Source organism: Bufo gargarizans, chromosome 1 (genome assembly GCF_014858855.1).
Source record: "Bufo gargarizans isolate SCDJY-AF-19 chromosome 1, ASM1485885v1, whole genome shotgun sequence".
NCBI classification, from domain to species: Eukaryota; Metazoa; Chordata; class Amphibia; order Anura; family Bufonidae; genus Bufo; species Bufo gargarizans.
This window is the reverse complement of record NC_058080.1, coordinates 80,176,719-80,203,068: the sequence shown is the minus strand read 5'-3', so window position 1 is coordinate 80,203,068 and position 26,350 is coordinate 80,176,719. Positions and strand designations below refer to the sequence as shown.

At 45.1% G+C, this 26,350-nt stretch overlaps 1 protein-coding gene across 2 annotated transcripts in view; it reads right to left on the bottom strand.

The window, feature by feature from the left end:
• Positions 1 to 26,350, bottom strand: part of RBPJ (recombination signal binding protein for immunoglobulin kappa J region) — a 71,429-nt gene that overhangs the window by 18,111 nt on the left and 26,968 nt on the right. For both annotated transcript variants that reach the window (XM_044284595.1, XM_044284514.1), the window contains exons 2-3: positions 12,632 to 12,670; positions 5,604 to 5,699 (exon numbers count right to left, since the gene is read on the bottom strand). In XM_044284595.1, coding sequence (XP_044140530.1) covers positions 5,604 to 5,699; positions 12,632 to 12,670 — 135 coding nt within the window. The remainder of the gene's footprint in view (positions 1 to 5,603; positions 5,700 to 12,631; positions 12,671 to 26,350) is intronic.

The following is a 26,350-nucleotide window of genomic DNA, read 5'->3' as shown; positions in this document are numbered from 1 at the left end:
GGAGCCACCGTCTGCATTAATATGAGCGGATCCGTTCAGAACGGATCCAATCGAACGCTAGTGTGAAAGTAGCCTAACCTGAATCCGAAACTGTCCTTATTAAATCTGCCTGTGGCTCTATTAGCACATAACCTGTCATTCACCTACCTAAGGTGCCCAAGGGGACGTCGCTTCATACAGGGGGCCCGGCTGCAGCCATCTCTGTCTGGTGCCCAGCGCCGCCTTCCCACTAGAAATCGACGCCCTCCCTTTCTATAGAGCCGCCTTCTGGCAGCGGCCTCGTTGAGCAAAGTGTGTATGCACCGCCCGGCGCACTTTGCTCAAACCTGCCTTGACCGCCCTATTGCAGCCATCCTCTCACAGGTGCACGGGATCTGGCTGAGGGAGCGGGCGATTTCGGAGGCGGTGCTGAAGTGAGGAAGGCGGCTCTATAGAAAGGGAGGGCGCGATTTCTTGTGGGAAGGCGGCGCTGGGCACCAGACGGAGATGGCTGCAGCCGGGCACGCTGTATGAAGAGACGTCCCCTTGGGCATCTTAGGTAGGTGAATGACAGGTTATAAAAAAAACTGTTTTATGTGCTAATAGAGCCACAGGCACATTTAATAAGGACAGTTTCTGATTCAGGTTATTAGTAGGGACCTGGCCATATGTTTAGGTTATAGGCCTCAAATGTCATGACCGAATCCCTGTTTGGCCCATCAGACAATGGGGGGCATATCGCTAGGATATGCCCCCGTTGTCTGATAGGTGCGGGTCCCACCCAGGTTCTACATTTTGAACCTTTTCATTATAAGAACCTGGCCATATGTCCTCAGGTCTGACTCCTTGCTCTAATGTGTAAACAGGAACTCTGTCTATCCCCCCCTGTGGCTGACTTCCTGTGAACTATAGGATGACATCACCAATCAAATCCCTCTGGGCTCTGACTCTAAAGCACCACCTCCCCCTCGATGTTCCTCTGTATATCCCTGTATTCTGGTGAAGATATAACGTCTCCCCCATCTAAAGTACTAGGGGTGCCGATATATAGTAGGCAAATGTATAAAGGTGATTAGCTGCAGCTATATAAACCAGCTGACTCACACTGCCTGTCTGTACCATCTGTGTGTGCCGACTCTCCAGTGTAGGCTTCACTCTGGTCTCCCTGCATGTAAAAGCTGACACGGGAGGGAGAGATGACAGGACAGAGGCCGAAGCTGCATCACATAGGAGAACATAAAGACCATGCAGTGTGAGGGGATAGCAGCTGTGTCACTGGTCTGTCATGGCTGCCCTCCGAGCACTGCAGAGTAATAGGACTCACTCCCTCCTCTGTGTCTGCAAAGCAAGGCACAATGGGAAATGTAGGATTAGTTAGGAAAACCATACCTGTGGGGAAAAGGAATCAAGATGGTTGATAACCCACAAATTACACCTCAAATAAAACAAGAATACACAAGCATACATCATAGCTTCTATCTTATTCTTTAATAGGCTAACCTGCACTATACAGGCAAAATAAATAAAAAAAATCTTAAGAGTGCTTCTTTAAAAGAAGGGATCGGCTCTGCAGATATATAAACAGGTTTCAATCCTGCTTTCTTATTTTAGGACTTCAAAAATAGCAATTTTAGTGGTTAAATACCAAAACGAATAAAAACCTCGAAAAAATTCCCTCCATGTGTCGCAGCACTTATTCTGAAAGTGTCTTGTCAGACAGGGAATAAAGCCACGTCCACATGTTGAGTTCTGGCGACGCGCACAAAAACGCAGTGACGGCCTCATTCAGATGCAGGTAACATACGGCCGCTGCATTTTTTCCTGCTGCCCAAAATCAGCCGGGTGACAACTACAGAAAAAGCCATGGGCAGCTACACTGCCGACAGCTATTCTCACATGCAATGGTTAAGTCCGGCAGTATTGCGCCCGTCTGGTTTTACAATTCAGACACAAAACACAAGATGAGGCCTCCCGGCTCCTCTGTGCTCACAAAACCAGAATTCAATGAGACAGAGGCAAGGAATTTACAGCCGGCAATGTCTGGAGTCCCTAGTGGTGACGCTAGTAAGAAATACCCTGCTCAGACACAGAGCAGGGCCGTATTAACCATTTCAGAACCCGAATAACCTTCATTCCCTTTAATTAACAGGCTGGGTTGAGCAATGATTTTGGGTCAAAGCCCACAAAGAGCACCTAGGGATCACATCAATCCAGAAGGCCTGAGGAGCTACAGAAGGAACATCCCGACATGCCCATAAATTGTGAGGCATACAAATCGTTAAAGAGAACCAGTCATCACATGTCAAAAGTTTTCATCACAGGGGGTTGGGGTGCAGAGATCCCTACCGTTCACGATTCAAAGACGGTCCTAGGGGGCCAGGAGTGGAGAGCCCCTACAGGGGGTCCTAGGGGGCCAGGAGTGGAGAGCCCCTACAGGGGGTCCTAGGGGGCCAGGAGTGGAGAGCCCCTACAGGGGGTCCTAGGGGGCCAGGAGTGGAGAGCCCCTACAGGGGGTCCTAGGGGGCCAGGAGTGGAGAGCCCCTACAGGAGGTCCGTTTATGAAGGAGATGCCCTGTCCCACCTGATTAGGTGGCTGCCAGTTCCAAGCGGAGAATGAATAGGGAGGGGCCATGTACATGAATCTTCTACCACTACAGCTGTACAGTTATGCAGCAGATCTACAAAGCTTCTTTACACTGGGGCAGATTTTATAATATCATAATGAAATTTTTAGACCGTGTAAACACAGTCAAAAAGAACCTGTCACCGCTCCAGACATGTCTGGTTAAATAGCTTCATGCATTCCCCATCTAATAATTCTGGAGCATCTATTCTTATGACTATATTGTGCCATTCCTTTATTATTTCTACTAGAAGTTATGAATGAATTGCTAGCAGTCTGCAGTAAGGGTACAGAGGGGAGGTAACCAGTTAGGGGAGGTAACCAGTTAAGGGGGGTGTACCTGCACAGACTGAAAATGGCAGCACTAATTGGATAGAGCGAGTCTGTGCAGGTACAACCCCCCCAAACTGGTTACCACCCTCTGTACCCTTACTGTAGTCTGCTAGCAATTCATTCATAACTTTTAGTAGAAATAATAATAGAATGGGACAACACAAGCCATAAGAATAGATGATCCAGAATTGGTATCACATGGGGAATGCATGTAGCTACTAAATCAGGCATGTCAGGAGCGGTGAAAGGTCCTCTTTAAACCGAGCCAGGTTTAACATAGTGCTTGATGCTGGATGATTAATTAGTGTATTTTTACACTTTCTAGTCTAAATTCTTCAAAAAGAATGCTGGTGGACCTTCACTTTAAATACGATTACCCCCTATGGCCTCAACGAGCAATTGAATTTCGGTTGCTTCTTGTGATAATCATTGTTCTTGCCAGCCCTGTGATCCTTTATCCTGCCAATCAATACTTCCCTTTATCTTGGTCTGCTTAGAGGGACATATATATTATATATATATATATATATATATATATATATATATATATATATATATATATATATATATCTGCATCCCTCAGCACATATGGAGGCGGCTGTTTGGAGTATGGTGGTTTATGGCCTGTGAGAAGTTTTTCCTCCTCCTTTCCCCCTCCCCTATTTGTTAAAATTGATACCAGGTTTAAGCCCTCCCTGTGGTAATTTCTTTACCAGTTGACCAGTAGGGGGCGCCCTTGCATGGTGCCATGCAAACATAAGGAGTTGTGTTGCATGGCATCTCTGACGCTGTGGTCAGACAGGTTATTGATTTACCCATGTAGCTCTTACCGGGCTCTAGGGATACTACCTGTCTGCCAGCGCATTCATGCGCGAGCGCAGCCGGTTCTTTTCCGATCACGTGACCGCTAGCATGATGCCGCTGTATGTGACGTCAGCGGCTTTTGTCCGGTCACGTGATGCGGAAGTCTTTGCCGTCTTGCGTTCCACCTAGGCCTCATGAGATACATTGGGGCTGTGTTCCATGTGCGGTCACGTGACCGCTAGGATGAGGCGCATCGACTGACGTGATCAGCGGACGACTGGTCAGGTGACGTTGATTGTCAGGTATGCGCCTCACCTGGTCCCTTTGCATTTATAATGGGGCCGCTTGGCTCCATAAGCTGCCAGTCCTCTTACCCAGGTGGACACCACCACTCTGGTTCTCCCTTGCATCTGGGTCTACAGCCATACGCTGACCGCAGCCACTAAGCAGTAAGTCACCATTTCCCCCCCATCGTCCTGTTTTATGGATGGATGGTGGTGCTTTAATGGTCATTATTCCTATGCGGTTTTCCTGGTCTCTTTCTATTATGTTTTAGGCTCAGCTACACACTGACTGTAGCCAAACAGCTTACCCCCTAGCTGTTGAGCCAAAGGCCAGCTGGGGCTATCATTATGCCCCATGTCCCCTGAAGAATCTTGGGGCTTATGTTGAGGAAACGTGTCGGGACACTTAAGTATATTATTTTTGTATTTAACTTGATTGGGTTTGATTGGGATAGCTTTTCCAACAACCTCAATCAATTTTGTCAACCATAACTTGTATCACCCATTGGGTACATGGTCCTTCCATCGTTGTCTAGGGCCTTAATAGGGCATCCAGCGTAGGACCAGAGTTCCAGCCAGAGCCACTTTTTTTTTTTTTTTATCTCCCATTTGATTAAAAGTGATGTTTTATTTAGTTACTGCCCCCTTACAATTATCTATTCTTACTTTTGGAGCAGTGTTCAGGTAGGCTCTACTGCCTATCCTGTCTGACCCTCTTTATTGTCTAAGTTTACACCACCTATTAGTTGTTTTACTTTATGCCAGAATCATAGGTCAAAATTTTGGTACATGTTTGGTGTGTGTATTTGCATACTAAAACATGCCCCCTTCATGGTAGTCCAAATCCTTTCCTATGAATCCATGATCTCTTGTTGAATGACTCGATAAATTGACACAAATGTTATTTGCCACAAATTACACCAGCATTTAGTAACATTCCCCCACTACATGAAGATTAAATGAGCAGTATTACATCTGTATAATAATATATAGCTGAATACAGAGGTCATATTAGAGATAGTCTCCTAATACGACGGCAAGATCAGCCATATGGGTCAGAGTTAGACCTCTACCCCCATTACCACCCCCACGAGAGAGAGGGAGAACCTCTACCCCCATTACCACCCCCACGAGAGGGAGACCAACACCCCAAGAGCGGAACACCTGCACCCTCATTATCACCGCAGCAGCTTTTAGCACAATGGAAATCTTAGACATGTAGTATATCGTAGGACCTGGCGGTGATCAGCTGATCGCTGTGGATCTGGCACCTAAAACTGCTGAAGGACACGCAAGAAGAACTCCATGTCGCCCAGTGTAAATGTAGAACATGGCTACAGGGACTCCTTTGGTGCTGCTCTTTGAAGTGCCTCGCCACTATGGCATATACAGCTGAGAAGTAGCCATGTGAATAGGGGTTGACTCAATTCAACTCGCTCCCTTACAGTATATGGGAGGTGTCACTGATTTGCAAGAGAGAAAACACTACTACCAGGATGTTCATCTCTCAAATCACACATGTCCTTTTTGGTTTTCTAGATGCTTTGAGAACCTGGATAAAAACACGGAACAATACTAACCTCTTCTCATTGCCATAAGACTTCTGTGCAACTTTTGCATGGAGTATGAGAACGGTCTGATCGCCTCGCTCTTTTAAATAGTTCCGCATTGCTTCCCTGAAACACAAGAACAAATCAGTCAGCGTTTAGAAGTCCAAGGTTGCTGCAGGTGATGGGTTTTTCTGCAAGAGGTTTGACCAGGACGATAAAAAGAGTGATCTGTGGTTACCACATTGTGTGAGTGGCACACGTTCAGGAGATGCAATCTGAACATCTTCACTGTGGTTTCTACAACCACCACCTTGTGTTGCTGAAGGCTCCAGGACACATGCTCGTGTTCTTCTGCTCAACTTTGTGGCTCAGAAAGTTCTCACCTAAATACACATCTTCTCACATCGATCACCACAAAGTACACAGTGACTCCACTGCTCTGGCTAGCAGCTCTTCTTCACAGTGGTTACTTGTGAGAAAGTAAATTGTGAGCAGAGGAGCACCAGGAAACCCTTTCATCTTGTGCTCTCTACACCTACCATTTTGGGGCACACATGCTGGCACTCGAACTATTAAGTTTTGGAGGACAAGCAAAAATCCCACAATTGCACCATATTTTTATCAATACAATACTTGTATACATTTTTAGGGCATCTTATGATGGTTATGGGGATACCAAATGTGTGTGGAGGTGTAAACCTACAAGTGTGTGCACTGTGAGCCATTTAAATTTTTGTAGCAATACGCGATATTTAAATTTTTGTAGCAATACGCAATATTAAAATTTTTGTAGCAATATTCAATGTTTTGTTTTTTTGCTCCCACCAGAGATTACAAGGGCACAGTGGCAGCGCCTGCACAATCAGAACCTTGATATGCTCTCACTTCATGGAGTAGAAAAGGGCATGCCATAACTTTTCTACCTCCAACAATACCAAAAATACACATTTCTCCTGCACAGGAGTGTTCTCAGAAAAAAAAAAATAATCAGCTGTAGCTCCATTTTGGAAAATCGGTGGGGAGGGCCAGATCCCAACTGAGTAAATATCGGAATTGAATATAGTGAGAGAAAACCCTGAACTCCATGGATTGAACATATTAAGCTATTTAAGAGCTGACATTTACTCTAGGGTTGAATCATCCTAGCCTGTAAGTTTCAGGAGGGGGCTCCATCACAATTTAGGAAAGAGACTACATTGTGCGATGCTCACTTACTAGAGTGGGCACGGGCTGCACAATGATGAAGCACGAGCACTGCTAATAGGGATGCTGAATTATAGCCCGCGTTTAGGGATATGACTCCATGGTACATGAAGAATAAAAATATCTTAGTTCCCCTCTGCACTACCATGCCCTATTGAATCGGGCAGAAGTTGCGAAACAAAATCAATAGGAAATGGCAACCACATACACATAGCAACCAAACAAAATATTAGATATATACGTTTTTGGGAAGTTGGTCTGCTTTATAGGATATTGGCCAATGGTCTATTAATACCAAAGCTACAAAAAAATAATTGGCTTGCGCAGTGGAAGTGAATGAAGGTTAGACGCCATAGGATGCTTTGTCAGAGGCACGTACTAGTTTTGTAAACGGCATAATAGATTGGGGTTAATAAATGGTCACGGGCGGCTCGCAGTTCTTACACGGACAAGAAAACACCCGGAAATGACTAAGAAGAAAAACGTTATTGTTCATCATTCATTTTTGGTTAGGTAGGCATGGTGGAAGATCTTGGTGCATCTTACAGAAAGTCTGACAGGCATGTGATAAAGCCTATGCATCGACACCACAAAAACTTTCGGTATTATTGTCAATGTGAGACCTGTCACATGAAAGCAACATCTGGCAGGAGGCAAAGTTTCAGACACCAAGGTGCACGACAAAAGAGACCAGTTCTGAACACAGAAATAATATATATTGGTTATATTTTTGCAATCTGTTTTAATTTTCTGATAAGACATTTTTTTTTTAACCGCCTCAGGACCGCCGCACGCAGGATTGCATCCTGGTGGCGGCCCTGTTATTCCTCCTGGATGCGCCAATGCATCCTCTCGTGAGATGCGAGATTTCGGGCAGAGCCGGCCCGCACATGCGCAGTGCGGGCCGGGCATCGTTACAGGAGTATTTCGTTACCAGCCTGCCAGCCAATGATCATCACTGGCAGGTTGGTGACTTCAAAAAAAAATATAAAAAAAAATATGAAGCCATATAACACCTTATAATTATAAATCACAGCACACATCACAGTGAGTACACCAAACACCACACATTTAGCCCCAGATTACCCCCCCATCACCCCAATTAACCCCTTGATCACCCCTGTCAATCACTAGTGAAAGGGAAAAAAGGGATCATTTTTTTTCACTAGTATTGACGGTTAGGTTTTAGGATAGTTTAGGCCCCTTTGTTAGGTAGTTAGCGTCCAGCCACTGCACCGCAGTCACTGATTCGCGTATCGCTAATCAGCATTGGTACTTTTATAGTATCTGTAAGTGATCAGAACTGATCATAGTCAGATCTATAATAGTATTAGTGTCACCTTAGCTCGCCCTCCACCCAAAACGCAGTGTTTGCCCGATCAGGCCTGATCGGTTGCCCACACGTGCGTTCACCCACGCCCGCCCCAGTGACAAAAAAATATATATTTTTTTTTGATCACTGCACAATCACTTTACAAGCGCTGCGGCGATAAAAAAAACAAAAAAAAAAAAACAGTTTTGATATTTTTTTTTATCAATCGCAGCGGCTTCCGGTACTTCGCTAGCCTCCCCTTTGTAAGACAGGCTTGCTTTTTTTTCTTGGGTAGTCTCAGGGAATACCCCTTAAATTTAGTTGACCAAATGTCAAATAAGGGGTATTCTTCTGAAGAGGCCTACAGGCTTCTGACCCAGTCGGATGAGGAATGGGAACCCTCATCTGACGAATCTAGCGGGTCAGAATATGAACCTGTAGAAAGCAGTGGCTCTCTGACCCAAAGTTCGGACGAGGAGGTTGAGGTCCCCGATACCACCAGGCGTACCCGGCCACGTGTTGCTAGACCACAGGTTGCGCAGGATCCGTTTCAAGGGCAGCAGAGTGGGGCTGGCGCTGTCTGATTACGTTGTGAGGCATACACCAGCAGCGCAGCCCATCCTGGACCTAGTACCAGCACTGCCGTACAACATGGTGAAGTGGCGAGCACCAGAAGGGCAGTTGAAGCTGGTACGGTGGCACGTGCATTAGTCTCCCCGTCGCAGCCACCGCACAGACAGGCCCGTAGAGCCCCTAGAGTCCCTGAGGTGCTGGAAAACCCTGATTGGCAGCCCCCAACTTCAGCCGCACCAGTAGTTCCCCCTTTCACCGCCCAGTCTGGAGTTCGGGTTGAGACAGCTCAGATCGGATCGGCACTGGTTTTTTTTTTTAGGCTAGTTTCACACTAGCGTTCGGCTGTCCGCTCGTTAGCTCTGTTTGAAGGGGCTCACGAGCGGACCCGAACGCTTCCGTCCAGCCCTGATGCAGTCTGAATGGATGCGGATCCGCTCAGACTGCATCAGTCTGGCGGCGTTCAGCCTCCGCTCCGCTCAGCAGGCGGACACCTGAACGCTGCTTGCAGCGTTCGGGTGTCCGCCTGGCCGTGCGGAGGCGTGCGGATACGTCCAGACTTACAATGTAAGTCAATGGGGACGGATCAGTTTGAAGATGCCACAATATGGCTCAATCTTCAAACGGATGCGTCCCCCATTGACTTTCAATGTAAAAGTCTGGACGGATCCGCTCAGGCTAATTTCACACTTTGCATTATATTGGCAAAAAATGGCTGACGGATCCGTTCTGAACGGAGCCACCGTCTGCATTAATATGAGCGGATCCGTTCAGAACGGATCCGATCGAACGCTAGTGTGAAAGTAGCCTTAGCTGTTCTTGACTGCGGAGCTCTTGGACTTAGTCGTGGCAGAAACCTTAGTCGTGGCAGAAACAAACCGGTATGCCACTCAATTTATAGCCGCCAACCCGGGCCCGGTGGAAACCAGTCCAAGTTTCCGAATTTAAAACTTTTCTGGGCCTTCTCCTCAACATGGGCCTAACAAAAAAGCATGAATTGCGGTCATATTGGTCCAAGAACCCAATTAATCACATACCCATGTTCTCTGTCCAGGACACGATTTGAGACCATCCTGCGTTTCCTGCACTTTAGTGACAACAGCACCTCCCGTCCCAGAGGCTACCCAGCTTTTGACCGGCTCCACAAAATTCGGCCCCATAGTCCACTTTAACACCAAATTTGCAGATTTGTATACCCGAGCAAAACATCTGCATAGACGAGTCCCTTATACATTTTAATGGGCGCCTTGGCGTCAAACAATACATCCCAAGCAAGCGCGCCCGGTATGGGGTCAAATTGTATAAGCTCTGTGAAAGGGCCACAGGCTATACGCACATATTTCGAGTCTGAGGGTAAAGATCAGACCCTGGAGCCGGTCGGTTGCCCTGACTACCTGGGGAGCAGTGGGAAGACAGTCTGGGACTTGGTGTCACCCTTATTTGGCAAGGGGTACCACCTTTATGTGGACAATTTTTACACAAGTGTGGCCCTCTTCAGGCATTTGTTTTTAGAACAGATTGGCTGCTGTGGCACCGCGCAACCTAGTCACCGGGGCTTCCCCCAACGGCTCGTTACCACCTGTCTTGCAAGGGGGGAGAGGGCTGCTTTGTGTAACGAAGAACTGCTCGCGGTGAAATGGAGAGACAAGCGTGACGTTTACATGCTCTCCTCCATTCACGCAGACACGACAATACAAATTGAACGAGCAACCCGTGTCATTGAAAAGCCCCTCTCAGTCCACGACTATAACCTCCACATGGGAGGGGTCGACTTCAATGACCAGATGTTGGTTCCTTATTTAGTTTCCCGACGCACCAGACGCTGGTATAAGAAGGTGTCTGTATATTTAATTCAATTAGCTCTGTATAAAATAGTTTTGTTCTCTACAGTAAGGCTGGGAGAACAAGATCCTTCCTCAGATTTCAGGAAGAGATCATCTAGAACCTCCTATATCCAGGAGGTTCCGTGGCCCCAACCACCAGTGTAGTGAGCCGTCTACACGAGCGACATTTCCCCAATGTCGTTGCTGGTAGCTCAAACCAACCGCCACCCCGAAAAAAATTTTGTGTCTGTAGAAGGAGTGGAATAAGGCGTGACACCCGCTATTTCTGTCGTGACTGCCCTGACCACCCTGCCCTATGCTTAGGGGAGTGTCTCCGGAAGTACCACACACAGGTACACTATTAGTATAGGGATTGCGTGACACAGGACAGGCACACAGGGGTCTTAGGGCCCTTTCACTTACGCTGCTGCAAACGTCTCCTTTCACCTGGGACAAAGTGCATAATGTACTTCGCCACATCTCTGGACGATTTGCGCTTTGCACATTGTCCCATGGGGAAGGAGAGGTTTGTCCTATAAAAAGGTAAAAAAAAGCAAAAAAATAAATAAAAAATATAATAAATCACCGGTAAGCAAAAAAGTTAATGTTCTGTTCCAAAAGTTCAATAAAGTTTATAAAAGTTATTGTTCTGTTCAAATGTTATATAAAGTTTAATGTTAATAAATTTATTGCGTTGCAGCCTGGGTTTTTTTTTTGTTGGTTTTTTTACCTTCTAGGTGGACCAACCGATGAACCAGCTGCAGCACTGATGTGCATTCTGACAGAAGCATTGCGCTGCTGTCAGATTACACAAAAGTCGGTGTATACGGCGCTGCAAGACGAGATTTCTCCTCTGCAGTAAAAAAAGATACGTTTGCTGAGGCTTATGAGCTGAGGGGCGGTGTTCATATGCTTTGGCAAACACTTTGTATATATAAAAAAAATATATAATTTTTTAAAAATCCCGGCAATGATTTATTCATCCACATCGATTGATGTGAATGGAGAAATCAGGTTTGCCAGGGCATACGGGCTGAGTGGGTTTGGATGTTGGGCGGAGCTCCTATGTCCTGGCAGACGCCTTTCCCCTCCTTTTTTTTGCAAATTTTTTCATCCACATTGATCGATGCGAATAAAGAAATCTGTGCCGTTCATTTTTTCTTTCAGCCCAGAGGCTGAACGAAAAAAATAATAATCTCATTACCCGTATGGTCAATATAAGGAGAATAGCAGAAACTCCTAATGCTGGCCATACATGTATTGATTGCGGAGACCCTCAAATGCCAGGTCAGTACAAACACCCCACAAATGACCCAATTTTGGAAAGAAGACACCCCAAGGTATTCGCTGAGGGGCATATTGAGTCCATGAAAGATTGAACTTTTTGTCCCAAGTTAGCGGAAAGGGAGACTGAAAAAAAAATAAAAATATATAAAAAAAATTCTGCCAAAATTTTTTTTTCTATGAACTCGCCATGCCCCTCACGGAATACCTTGGGGTGTCTTCTTTCCAAAGTGGGGTCACATGTGGGGTATTTACACTGCCCTGGCATTTTAGGGGCCCTAAAGCGTGAGAAGAAGTCTGGAATCCAAATGTCTAAAAATGCCCTCCTAAAAGGTACTCATTGGAATTTGGGCCCCTTTGCGCACCTAGGCTACAAAAAAAAAGTGTCACACATGTGGTATCGCTGTACTCACTGCCGCTCGATAGCTGCATATGCATATGGCAATAATCTCTGCTGTATGGGGATGGATATCAGTCTCCAAACAGCTTGATTGCTTGACAGCAGCAAATCCCTGTTTACACAAGGCCACGTGCAGCATAGCCAATCAGGTCAGCCGACAATCGGGAAAGAGCATTTGTTCCAGATAGGTGACCCGATGATCTGCCTGTGTAAATGGGCCTCAGGGTAGCTGCCATTGTAGCATTAGGCGGCGAGCCTGACACACAACTGTGCAGAGTGCAAGTCTGGCCATCATGGTTTACTACAAACCACACATTATCGAGCAGAAAAACATGGGTGGCTATAGAGCAACGTGTGAAAAGAAAAAAAAGTCTTATCCTTCACATGCATCAACACCTGTGATCTTATCAAGGTTTATAAGCTTCAAGGTATATCAGGCAAATAGGAAACAGTACATGAGGTTTACCTTGTGAGGCGTTTGGGTTGAGGCCGCTCCCCAAACTTCCTGTAAACAAAAAGAAAAATATCCATTAATAGCAGAAATAAAAAAAATATATATGACATCAAAAGGTGCAGTAAAGATGAAGAACACTGCAGAGAAATTACCAAGAGACTATACTAAATAAGTGTTTGTAGAGCAGCACCCACGGACGTAAATGGCCAGCCCGGTAATGCAACAGCCGAACAACGACCGCAGATCCTCAGCAGTCGACTGTATAGAGGCAGCATCTCCAGTCAATCCTTTATTGGACGGACTTTACAGAAAGTGTGCCATAAAATTAAAGAGGACCTTTCACCTGGAAAAACATTGTGAACTAAGTATCCTGACATATACAGCGGCGCCCAGGGATCTCACTGCACTTACTATTATCCCTGGGCGCCGCTCCGTTCTGTCCTCCGGTATCTTCGCTCACTTGGTTATAGTAGGCGGAGTCTGCCCTTGTTCTGCTGGGCGTCTCCTCCTCCTAGGCTGTGAGCTCTGTGCTGCGATTGGCCAGCGCTACAGCCTAGGAGGAGGAGACGCCCAGCAGAACAAGGGCAGACTCCGCCTACTATAACCAAGTGAGCGAAGATACCGGAGGACAGAACGGAGCGGCGCCCAGGGATAATAGTAAGTGCAGTGAGATCCCTGGGTGCCGCTGTATATGTCAGGATACTTAGTTCACAATGTTTTTCCAGGTGAAAGGTCCTCTTTAAGCAGCTGCTACCTCTCTCCATTTGCAGAGACTATACTGACAGCAGAGAGCCAGTCTCTCTGAATGTATGTAGAACATATACACACACTCACATATACACTACTGACAAAATGTTAGGGATATTTGGCTTGTGGATGAAATTTCAGGATGAACCTAATATGCACTACAACCTTTACAGGTGAACTTAGGCATCTTTCACACGAGCGTGATGGATTTGGTCCGGATGCAATGCGTGATGGGACCAGGGCTGCGTGAAAAATGCAGAATATAGAACATGCTGCGATTTTCATGCTGTTCATGCAGTTGCGCAGAACTGATGCGTGAAAAAAATAAACGCTCATGTACACAGGCCCATTGAAATTAATGGGTCAGGATTCAGTGCGGGTGCTGTGTTCACGTTGCGCATTGCACCCGCGTGGAAAACTCACTCGCGTGAAAGGGGCCTTAATGTGACACTCTCTGAATAGTTGGACAATTGTATGCAAAAGTTTAATGTATCAGTACTTTTTGCACAACTTGCTGTTCTCTAACAAGGAGCTTAACAGAAAAATTCACAACAGATGTTTGATCCATAAATCGCCCAAAAATGTCCTCCTCGTGCTGTTCACATTTTGACACCTTGTGACCAAGACGACACCTAACAATTAAATCAACAGTACCTCGCCATTGCAAGGCTTAAGCAGGATGTTCTAAGACTGAAGTGGCCACTGAGCTTAGAGAGTGTCGGCAGCAACAGAGATACAGAGAAAGTGTTAGAAAGGATTGCAAAGGCTCTACTGACTTGTAAAACACGGCTAGGTGCTCTCTCCAAATAAGGCAGTACCAATTGCCAAAGTATTTGATAAAGTATAATTTGTAAAAAATGGAGGGCACTCAAATGCCTGTGTATATAGAGGGAAGACAATTGGAAAAAGGTATCTCTTTTCTTTATTATTTCTAAAGTTATACCTTTCTATAAAATAAATATATATATATATATATATATATATATATATATATATATATATATATATATATATATATATATATATATATATATATATATATATATATATGTATTAGTAAGTTAGAGTTGCACTCTTCAAGGATAATAGGACATAGAGGAGTAATTTCGTTTCACAGTGGTACAAATTATTCAAGTTGTGTCAGGAACACTGTAATACCTCTTATTACGACCAATTATAACGGATAAAATGTTAAAAATAGATGGAATACAAGTCCTTATATGACTAAAAAGACCTACTCCTGCAGATGATCAGTCTGCATGTAGGAGTCATATAACATATATTGAGATCCTGGGGAAATATAGATCCGCTTATGTCCTGAGAGTATGTTCACTTTCAACAAGAAGCAGGAACAGTCTTACCCTATATAGGCGAGTCCCAAGGAGCTACTGTAGGGAAGTGTCCTTACTGCGTTGTTCGGTCCTCTGCGGCATGTAGCGGTGGTGCGCACGTGTTCTTCAGCGTCTTCTGTATCTTCTCCTTGGATCGTTACGTTCCTCTCCGCTATACCGGAAGTGATGGTCCGTTGTTCCGACCAGCTGACCGATTTTAACAGCGGAATATGATTAATGTTCACCTTTATAGGAAGGACTTTTTTGGGGTTTAAAAGTCCAAGTACTATTCTGTATAAAACCAAACGCGTTTCGGTGCACTCTTGCACCTTCATCAGTGGTGAATAGTACTACGAATCTACCTCCTTTTATAGGGGAGGGATCATTAAAATGTCTAGGTTGAATCCAAACTGTGGAATGTGATTCCATAAGTCATGAGGTCATGTAATAATGCACATACTGAATTTCTTTCTACATAAAGCTATTAGTGACACGGAACAGTAGTTAGAATATACAATTCATATAGAGCAATAACTTTACAGCATCGGGGTATGTTGTCATAGATAATAAAGATATATCATTATGAATATTATAAATATTACAATTATTATAAATATTCGAATATTTATAATAATTGTAATATTTATAATATTCATAATGATATATCTTTATTATCTATGACAACATACCCCGATGCTGTAAAGTTATTGCTCTATATGAATTGTATATTCTAACTACTGTTCCGTGTCACTAATAGCTTTATGTAGAAAGAAATTCAGTATGTGCATTATTACATGACCTCATGACTTATGGAATCACATTCCACAGTTTGGATTCAACCTAGACATTTTAATGATCCCTCCCCTATAAAAGGAGGTAGATTCGTAGTACTATTCACCACTGATGAAGGTGCAAGAGTGCACCGAAACACGTTTGGTTTTATACAGAATAGTACTTGGACTTTTAAACCCCAAAAAAGTCCTTCCTATAAAAGGTGAACATTAATCATATTCCGCTGTTAAAATCGGTCAGCTAGTCGGAACAACGGACCGTCACTTCCGGTTATAGGAGCATCACTTCCGGTATAGCGGAGAGGAACGTAACGATCCAAGGAGAAGATACAGAAGACGCTGAAGAACACGTGCGCACCACCGCTACATGCCGCAGAGGACCTAACAACGCAGTAAGGACACTTCCCTACAGTAGCTCCTTGGGACTCACCTATATAGGGTAAGACTGTTCCTGCTTCTTGTTGAAAGTGAACATACTCTCAGGACATAAGCGGATCTATATTTCCCCAGGATCTCAATATATGTTATATGACTCCTACATGCAGACTGATCATCTGCAGGAGTAGGTCTTTTTAGTCATATAAGGACTTATATTCCATCTATTTTTAACATTTTATCCGTTATAATTGGTCGTAATAAGAGGTATTACAGTGTTCCTGACACAACTTGAATAATTTGTACCACTGTGAAACGAAATTACTCCTCTATGTCCTATTATCCTTGAAGAGTGCAACTCTAACTTACTAATACATTTATATATATATTTTATAGAAAGGTATAACTTTAGAAATAATAAAGAAAAGAGATATACCTTTTTCCAATTGTCTTCCCTCTATATACACAGGCATTTGAGTGCCCTCCATTTTTTACAAAGAGATACAGAGAGACTGGAAGAGTCACAGAAAGGCATAGAAGTGGACATCCTTTTGCCACATCCCAAACTGACCACCACTTCATTATGAACAATGCCTTGTGGAACTGGACGATGAATGCCACACAACTCCAGGCACATTTAAGGGGGTGAGAGGAACCAAGTGCCACATCAGACCATTTAAAACTGTTTACATCAGCGTGGTCTGCGTGCTAGATGACCTGACCACACCACCAGGCACAGGCGTCATCTTGCATGGGCCAGGGAGCATCCACCCTGAAGGAGGGACCGGTGGGCCTCAGTACTGTTCACTGATGAACGTTGATTCACGCTGAGCAGAAATGATGGCCACCAATGATATTGGAGACGTCAAGGAGAACACTATGCATCAGTCACTGTTGTCACCAGACGAGCCTTTGGTTGCAGTGGTGTTACAGTATGGGCAGGTGTGTCTAGTCACTACAGAACTGCCCTACACTATGTGAATGGTCCAGTAACAAGCCCATACTACTTGAAGATCATCAATCCAGTCATTGTGCCTCTACATGAACAACACAGGCCTAATTTCATCTTCATCATGGTCACATTAGGGAACGGCTGCTGAAGACTGGGGGACCTCAACTGGAGTGGCCTGCACTTTCTCCAGACATGAATCCCAAGACAATACATTGACTTGTGAACAGCAGGAGACGTTGTTGTCCAGCTGTAATTAACGCTGAAGGCCACCTGACGAGTTACTGAGACACTGACATTTTTGTGGGGTTATACCTACCACTGTTCGCTTTTGTTTCAATAAATTGTTTGATTTTATTTTCAGACCTGTTAAAATTTCTTTTAAAGTCAGGACACCACCATGTATGTACAATAAATAATAGTCAGGCCCACCTTAAAGGGGTATTCCAAATGTTTCATACTGATTGCTTATCCTCTGCGGGGCCCTGACACCTCTCGCACACCCCATCGATCAGCTGTGTCCAAGTAGCTCCGGCTCCTCACAGGTCCATGCGTTGTGTACAGAGCTGGTACCGCTCTAATTCACTTCAATGGCAGCAGCGATGCAGTAGCTGCACAGTGGACGGCTCATAAACAGCTGATCAGCAGGGGTCCCGGGTGTCAGGCCCCTAATCAGGTACTGGTGGCCTATCCGAAAGATAGGCAATCAGTATTAAAATCTTAGAATCACCCTTTAAGGGATCAGACATTTTTATGAGAAAGTTGGGAATCGCAGGCCTAAAGAGTGACAAACGTGCCACGAGTCAGACAAAATCGTTTTCTCGCCTTTCACAACCAAGCAAAAATCTGTGATGTTAGGAGAGCGAATGGTGTCTGGATGGCGGTAAGGTGCTAATGACAAAAGCAGTAACTAAGGCCCCTTGCAGACGAGCGATACGGATCAGGTCCGGATGCGTTCAGTTAAAAATGTGCAATTTTGCAAGCAAGTTAAGTCTGTTTTGTCTGCGATTGCGATCAGTTTTAATCGCGCGGGTGCGATGCGCATTGATGAGTTTTTCACGTGCGTGATAAAAAAAACGTAAGGATTACAAACAACATCTCTTAGCAACCATCCGTGAAAAACACATCGCATCCGCACTGGCTTGCAAATGCGATTTTCACACAGCCCCATTCACTTCTATGGGGCAAGGGCTGTGTGTGAAAACACAGAATATAGAACATGCTGCGTTTTTCACGCAACGCAGAACTGAGGTGTTAAAAAGAAATAAAAAAACTAAATAAAAAAAATAAAAATCATGTACACAGACCCATTGAAATTAATGGGTCAGGATTCAGTGCGGGTGCTACGAGTTCACGTCACGCAATGCACACGCGCGGAAAACTTGCTCATGTGAACCTAAGGGTTTCCGTGTGTGTCAGTCTCACCGCACAGCAAAAGAAAGGGTATGTCCTATCTTTTGCCGCATCTTTTGCATTGCAGACCCGTTGCAGTCACCATGATGCTGATGCCCGTGGTTTGCGGTCCACAACATGGGGACAGTGGCCCCACGGTTGTTTGCATGAGGTCCTAACCAGCATGGCTACCAGTGTTCTGTACCTTGTGGAGACTACGAGTCAAAGGCTCTGTAGGAACTGCTGGTCGGCTGGATTGTAGATTACAGAAGGTGAAAGGGACCGTATCAAACCAAGTCAATCAAACTAAAAAACTTATACTCCATAGCACAATCCGCACCTCCAAGCTGAAGGCTAGCAAACATTTCCCCTATTTATCCAATGCTCAGGAAGGGAATATGAACACACAGGAGGGAATTCTTTAAAGAGGTTTTCCTAGATTTTTTATTTTTTTACTGATGACCTATCCTCAAGATAGTTCATCAGTATCTGATCGTGGGGATCCAACCCCCGGGACCCCCGCCGATCAGCTGTTTGAGAATGCAGCAGAGCTCCATGGCCTTCTCAGTGCTTTTCCTAGGCCAGTAACATGTTCAGTGTCACACGGCCTAGGGGGAGCACAGCTCCGTGCTTGGTGAGCGGAGAGAAGGCCGTGGGGCTCACAGGAAAGTCAATGCCTTCTCAAACAGCAGACCCCCACGATCTATAATGGGGGTGGGTCGGAGTTCCAGCGGTAGCACGGTAAACATGCTGAGAGGCGGCCTGAATAAAATTACGACATGCCTGGTTATTAAAGGGTTAACCCATAAGAGCTTTCCCTGGTAGTAAGGCCTAGTGTTCACACAAACTTTTTTTGGGAGTGTACGGCCCTTTTTTTGTGTTCCGTATACGGAACCATTCATTTCAATGGTTCCGCAAAAAAAAAACGGAATGTGTTCCGTATGCATTCCGTTTCCGTATTTCCGTTGAAAGATAGAACATGTCCTATATTTGGCCGCAAATCACGTTCCGTGGCTCCATTAAAGTCAATGGATCCGCAAAAAAAAAAAAAAAAGGAACACATACGGAAATGCATCCGTATGTCTTCCGTATCTGTTCTGTTTTTGCTGAACCATCTATTGAAAATGTTTTGCGCAGCCCAATTTTTTCTATGGAATTACTATATACTGTTTATGCCATACGGAAAAACGGAACAGAAACTGAAACACAACGGAACTCAAAAACGAAACAACGGATCCGTGGAAAACAGCCCGCAAAAAACTATAAAAGCCATACGTTCGTGTGAACTAGGCCTAAGGGAAAGCGCTTACTGCTTTTTGCAGGGCGCCTGTAACTGGGGTCAGGAGCGAGCGCGGTCCAAAAAAAGCGCTCATTTATGAATAGGAGGCAGGATGGAAGGAAAGGTCACCACTTTAGGGGTTTTCCAGTAAAAAAAAAAACTTTTATAAAAATGTTAACACGTTTCCGCAGCATGATCCCCGAAACAGAAGATTCATACTTTCCCTCTCCATTCAGACCCCAGTTTACACCCGGCTGGCTATGGACATGGTCATCTACACCGCTCCAGCCAAGGCTTCATCAGTGATGTGGCCATAAGCAGGATGTCACCACTGAAGCCAGTCATTGGCTGGAGCAGTGCATGTGACCATATCCATGGCCAGCTGGATATAAACCAGAGGGGCAGCCGGCAAGTATAAATCTTCTGTTTCAGGGGCCATGCTGCAAGAACTTGTTAAAAAAATCTTTTCTACCGGGAAATCCCTTTAAGCCCGTTACCCTGCACGATATTGGAACACGTGTTTATAGGAACGCTCCCTCCTGATATCTGGCCTGTATAACAGTGTTGTTGATCAGCTGATAAACGAGCCATCATTCGCTCGTCGGCTGATTTGCATATTTATCAGGATGAAAGTTGTACGATAATCGTCAGCACATCCCCCTGTGTAATCAGTGCGGCCGATAATCAATAGAACTGAACATAGGAGGAACGACTGTGGTAGTGATCATACCTCCCCATTCAAACGAGCAACGATCGGCTTTTTTTTGTGGCCCCTTGAAATAGAGAAATGCGCCAAAAATATAGAGCATGACCTATTCTTGTCCACGTGTCCTATAGGCATTCTCTATATAGCGCCGGCCATGTGCGTCCGCAAAATGAGGAATGCACACAGCCGGTTTCTGCAATTTGCGGACAGCAAAAAACACTTGTCGTGTGAATGCACCCCAAGACTTTTCAGTAACTGACTATGGCAGCTGACTAGAGACAGGCGACCGCTCTGCACACAAGGAACTACTGCGTCTCATCAGAAAATGATTTTTGGTCTGCTTCTGGTTAACCTACAACGTCCCAAACACTCAAAGAACTCAAAGACCACAAAGTCATTATCTTTTTTTTTTGCATTTTGAGAACAAAGCTTTGCAGAGCACGTCAAGAACAAATGATTTAAAAAATAAAATAAAAAATCCTACATATACTGGTCAGCCATATCCTGTAAATTAAAAGTACCGTACTGCCTTTATTTCTACCCTACACATTAAGGGCTGCCAATGGAAAAGTGGATTTTTTATTTTTTATTGCCAAGGGCGAAGTCGAGGAGTTCACTTACATACGGTTACAGGAGGAGCAGAGCAGACCGACAATTTTAGAGAGAAAAAAAAACAACTGTATACGGCTTCATGCACACGACCGTATGTATATGGTTCGCAGTCTGCAAAAAACGGATCCTCAAAAAATACGGATAACATCTGTGTGCATTCTGTATTTTGCAGAACGGAACAGCTTGCTCCTAATAGAACAGTACTATCCTTGTCCGTAAAGCAGACAATAGGACATGTTCTATTTTTTTTTTGCGGACATACAGAAACAGAATGCACACAGAGTAACTTACGTTTTTTTGCAGACCCATTGAAATGAATGGTTCCGTATAAAGTCCGCAAAAGAAAACGGAACAGACACAGAAAGAAAATATGTTTGTGTGCATGAGGCCCACATTTTATTCTAATCTCTGCTTTTATTCTTAGGAGTCAAGTGGGCGGTGCTAAATCAGTGACCAAAATCCTTCCCTTAAAGGGCTCATTCACACGACCATATCTATGTAAAACAAAAGATACCGGAAGCGTGCATTCCACTTTTTGCGGAATGCACACGGCCAGCCCTATGATAGAGCATGTCCTATTCTCGGCCGCAATTGCGGAAGGGAAGTACAGATATGGACAGCACGCGGTGTGCTGTCCGCATCTTTTGCGGTTCCATTGAAATGAACGGGTCCGCATCAGTTTCACAAAGTTGCGCTGCAATAGGAGTATTTGATAGTAAATGACCCCCTAGGTATGTAGCACGACCCTCTAAAAGGGGTTGTCTCACTACAGCAAATGGCATTTATCATGTAGAGAAAATTAACACAAGGCCCGTACTAATGCATACCTCTCAACCATCCCGGTTCTGGCGGGACAGTCCCGGATTGCAGTGGCTTTCCCACTGTCCCGGTACGAGAGGAGGTATGTCCCACTTTCTGGCAGCTGTCCCTGCTTCCATAGGATGCAGAGACAGTTGCCTGTAATGATGAAGCAGAGAGCCGGCATCGGCTCCCTACTCCATCATTCCTCCCCCTGCCGGCTCTCCACACCTCTTGTCTGTGCGGGGGCGGCCAGCAGTTAGCCTCTTCCACAGACCAGAGCAGCTGATGTCCTGCTGCTGCTAAAAACAAGGTGAGACATAACTGGGAATATTACTGGGGGCACAGCTAGGCATAATTCCATGAGGTGGCACATATCTGGGCATTATCTGCACAATGTGGGAATAAATACTGTGCGGTGGCATAAAGGGGGAATAACTATTATGTGGGGGCATTTAGGGGACTAGTTGGGATTAGGTGTATAATTATGTTAAGGGCGGAGTTAGAGGCATGGCCTCGTGCAGAAAAAAAAAAATCATTTTGAAAGTTGGGAGGTATGCTAATGTATTGTGATTGTCCATGTTAATTCCTTTGCTGGCTGGATTCATAACACCTGGATACGAGCAGGGTATAATGTGATGGAAAAATGAATCAAGCCAGCAAAGGAGGCCATGGATGGCACACAGTCACCAACTGTGTGTGTGTACAGTTTTTCACTGAAAATTAATGGGGGAAAAAAAAAAAAAAAAAAAAAAAAAAAAAAAAAACACTGACCCACGTTCTGCCCTTGGACCTTCGGGGTTGCAAATTGGTCTATGTTTTTGTGTCTGCAAAATGGACAAAAGACTTAAATGAATCTTTCCTCACAAAACTATCCATCAATCTTCTCAGCTCCTCCTGCTCTATAACATGCTGCCTCCAGTGTCTGCTCCAGCACAATGAATGAGCAATTGTAATATTGTTATATTTCAGGAAGTTTAAAAATCATCATTTGCTGGCGGCAGATTGTGCTGTCTAATCACGTTATGCTGCCGGCAAACAACTGGTCAGAATGGGGATGAGCGATGGCAGTAATGATCACCCCTCCCCATACTGTGGAGGAGATCGCTGCATGCAATAGCAGCTTTCTCTTCCACTGACGAGCAGGCGATTGCCAGAAAGGAACGCTTCCCCGTCGACAAATCGCCTGCTGCATCGCTGTATGTATAACAGGCTTAAAGGAAACCTGTCACCATGATTTTGCGCATAGAGCTGTGGACATGGGCTGCTAGATGGCCACTAGCACATCCGCAGTACCCAGGTCCCATAGCCCTCTGCGCTTTTATTGAGTTAAAAAACAGTTTTGAGTGATATGCAAATTACCTGATATGTGTCCTGTATCCTGAGATGAGTCCAGCGGAAAGGAGCCCAGCACCGCCCCGCGTCCTCCGAATCTCCTCCTTGCTGACTGACGTCACTGAGCTGGAGCGCCGAAATCTCGCGATGCGCGAGCTAGCGCATGTGCAGTGTCGGCATCATGTTCATTCCCTGTGCTGGCATCAGCACAGGGAACGAACTGCGCATGTGCTAGCTCGCGCATCGCGAGATTTCGGCGCTCCAGCTCCAGAATTTAGTCCTGGCGCTTGGGTATGGGCGATGGGTGCAGAGCGCCGTTCTGTCCGGAGGCAGCACAGGAGTGGAAATGAGCGGAGAGCTGTGTGCCTTAGGTTCCCTATACCCAGCTGCTCTTTGGACACGCTCCCCGTCCATGGCTGAGCGTACGCCGCGGAAGTCCACTGTGGCGGCGCTTGGTTCGCGCTGGTGGCGGCCCCGGGGTGTGATGAGAAGCTCCGTCCTGCCCCCAGCGGGCTCGGGCCTCCCATCTGCTTTAAGCGGAATGCAGAGTCCGGTCTGGCAGCACATTAAGCGGCTCCTGTGTCTGATGGGCCGGAGGCCTGGCCTGCTGTGCGGGGCCATAGCGCTGACCTGCGCCCTCCTGGTGGCTCTCAGGTTCACCTGCAGGTAACTACCCCCAGTGCACATTACTACTACTCTCATCCAAGTGAGGCAGGAGCTTGAGGTGTCTGCACATGTACACTGTATGCCATAGTCCTATATACTGTACATATATCATGGTCCTGTATACTGTGTATGTAACATGGTATACAGCACGTACACTGAATGTCAGTCCTATATACGGCATATATTACACGGTATACAGCCATGTACACTGCATATGTACCACGGTATACAGCCATGTACACTGCATATGTACCACGGTATACAGCACATGTACACTGCATATGTACCACGGTATACAGCACATGTACACTGCATATGTACCACGGTATACAGCACATGTACACTGCATATGTACCACGGTATACAGCACATGTACACTGCATATGTACCACGGTATACAGCATTATTGGGGGGGGCGGGGAGCACTATGGGGGCTTTATGACGCGGCTCCGCCTGGCTCCTAACTTTTAGCTGGCTCCTAGATTCCAAGGAAATTTGTCAAGCCCTGCCCTATAAGACCTGACAGGAGCTGGATTAGCAGCCATTCTGGATTATGGGACATCCACAGAAAAGCTTTCCCGTAAAGGTGGAGAGCTGCCAGGAAAACGGCTGCACAGTTCATTGTCTTCTACTGAACTCCATTATTTTGATAATCTACAGCAGAAATGTCCAAAAAGTGATTCACAACCAGCGCTGAAGAAAAAGCTTTTCCTACAAGTCAACCCCAAAAAATATAAAATTATGCTGGGCTCACATCACATTTTTACCATCCGTTTAACCTATACGTTAAAGGGATGCCATACAGTGTTATCCATCATAGAGTTCCAAAAAGGTATATTTTTTTTTTTTACCAGACACTGCAGGATATACAAGTGTAGTGTACTGCGCTTTTTAAAAAAAAGAGATGGCAATAACGTCATGTGCACCCACCCTTACACATTACATAATCCAAAATGGTAGCAAAAGACCGCCAATCAATCCACCTGCATAATATGAAGCCTCACAATACAGCTACAGCAATCAAAAACTGAAGCTATGGCTGCTGAAACGAGTCAAAAAAAAGGTTAAAAGAACAGTTAGTGTGGGTTGACATCACGTCTAATGTCTCAGTCTGATGTATACATTGCAAAATAAAAGGATACAAAAACGCAGCACAAAAAAAAAAATTATATATACACACACACACTTTTTTACAATGGAACTCTATGGTGAACGGATGCCACTGTATAGCATCAGTCTGAGGCATCCGTTTAACGAATATGATTTTTGGATACATTAAAGGATGGGAAAAAACTTGATGTGAACCCAGCCTTAAAAACCCGTTCACAGAGCCAAGTTATCAGACGTAACTAAACTAATGGACCACACAGGAGAGGAATTGGGTGGGGAACCATCAGCCTCGGTGACCAGGTTTTTGCCTCCATCAATATCACCATCGTACATTACAGCCTCAACAGGAAATCAGCTACTAAAAGCCACCGCTTATACAGGAGGGGAAGAGTCTAAAAGCTAATAACCGACTCCATGATGGAAGCCGTCTTCTTCCGGGTCCCGCTGTACACACAATATGACCTGATGCTGTGCAACGTCAGGTCACAGTGCATCATGGACCGGAAGAAGCCGTGCGACAAACAGCGAGTCCTGGATCTGCAGTTCAGCCCGGAGCAAGCAAGGCAACCTTTTTTTTTTTTTTTTTACGTCTGATCTGAGGTCTTATGGGTGTCCAATCTGAGCTGATCCAAGTCTGATGGAGGTTGGGGGAAGGAGGGGGGGGGGGGGGGGTCTAATCTGAGGCTTGATGAAGAAAGGGGGTCTGCTCTTAAAGGGAACCTGTCACTGGGATTTTGTGTATAGAGCTGAGGACATGGGTTGCTAGATGGCCGCTAGCACATCCGCAATACCCAGTCCCCAAAGCTCTCTGCTTATATTATGTTAAAAAAAAAAACAAAAAAAAAAAACGATTTGATACATATGCAAATTATCCTGAGATGAGGCCTGTACGTGAGATGAGTCAGGGACAGGACCCATCTCAGGTTAATTTGCATATGTATCAAATCAGGTTTTTTTACACAATAAAAGCACACAGAGCTATGGGGACTGGGTATTGCGGATGTGCTAGCGGCCATCTAGCAGCCCATGTCCTCGGCTCTATACCCAAAATCCCGGTGACAGGTTCCCTTTAAATATTTTTATTATTTTCCTCCTCCAAATCCTAGGTGCATCTTATAGTCTGAAAAAAACGTTAGTTGCCTTTGTATCGGTATGTCACAGGATTTTTCTACAGCGGGTGGATGAGATTGTTAATCTGTTGAATTTCCACCAACAAAAGATGGACAGAACATCTGCAGCATATTTACGATCTGAGGCTTCACATATGTCTGTTTTTAATGTAGCTTTTTACACAAGCATTTTCCCTGATCTTATTCAAGAGAAGCATGTGAGAAAAAAAATTCCAGAAAGGACTCCACATCTAGAGCATTCTGCATAAAAAGAATACTAAAAGACTAAATATAGCGCGTGTCATAACACTTCATAGAAAAGGTGGGAAAAATTGTGTTTTTCCACATATTTTTCATTTTCTTATAGCACAAAATACAACTAAGGTGCTTTTTTTTGGGGGGGGGGGGGATTATACTGCTCTGAGTAATGGTCATTTTGATATATGGTTTCTAGTTGCTGGGTGCAGGGCTAGAAGGGTTGAGCCTCACTATGGAGCTGATCTGGGTCTGCCAAGATCCTGCAGCTCATGT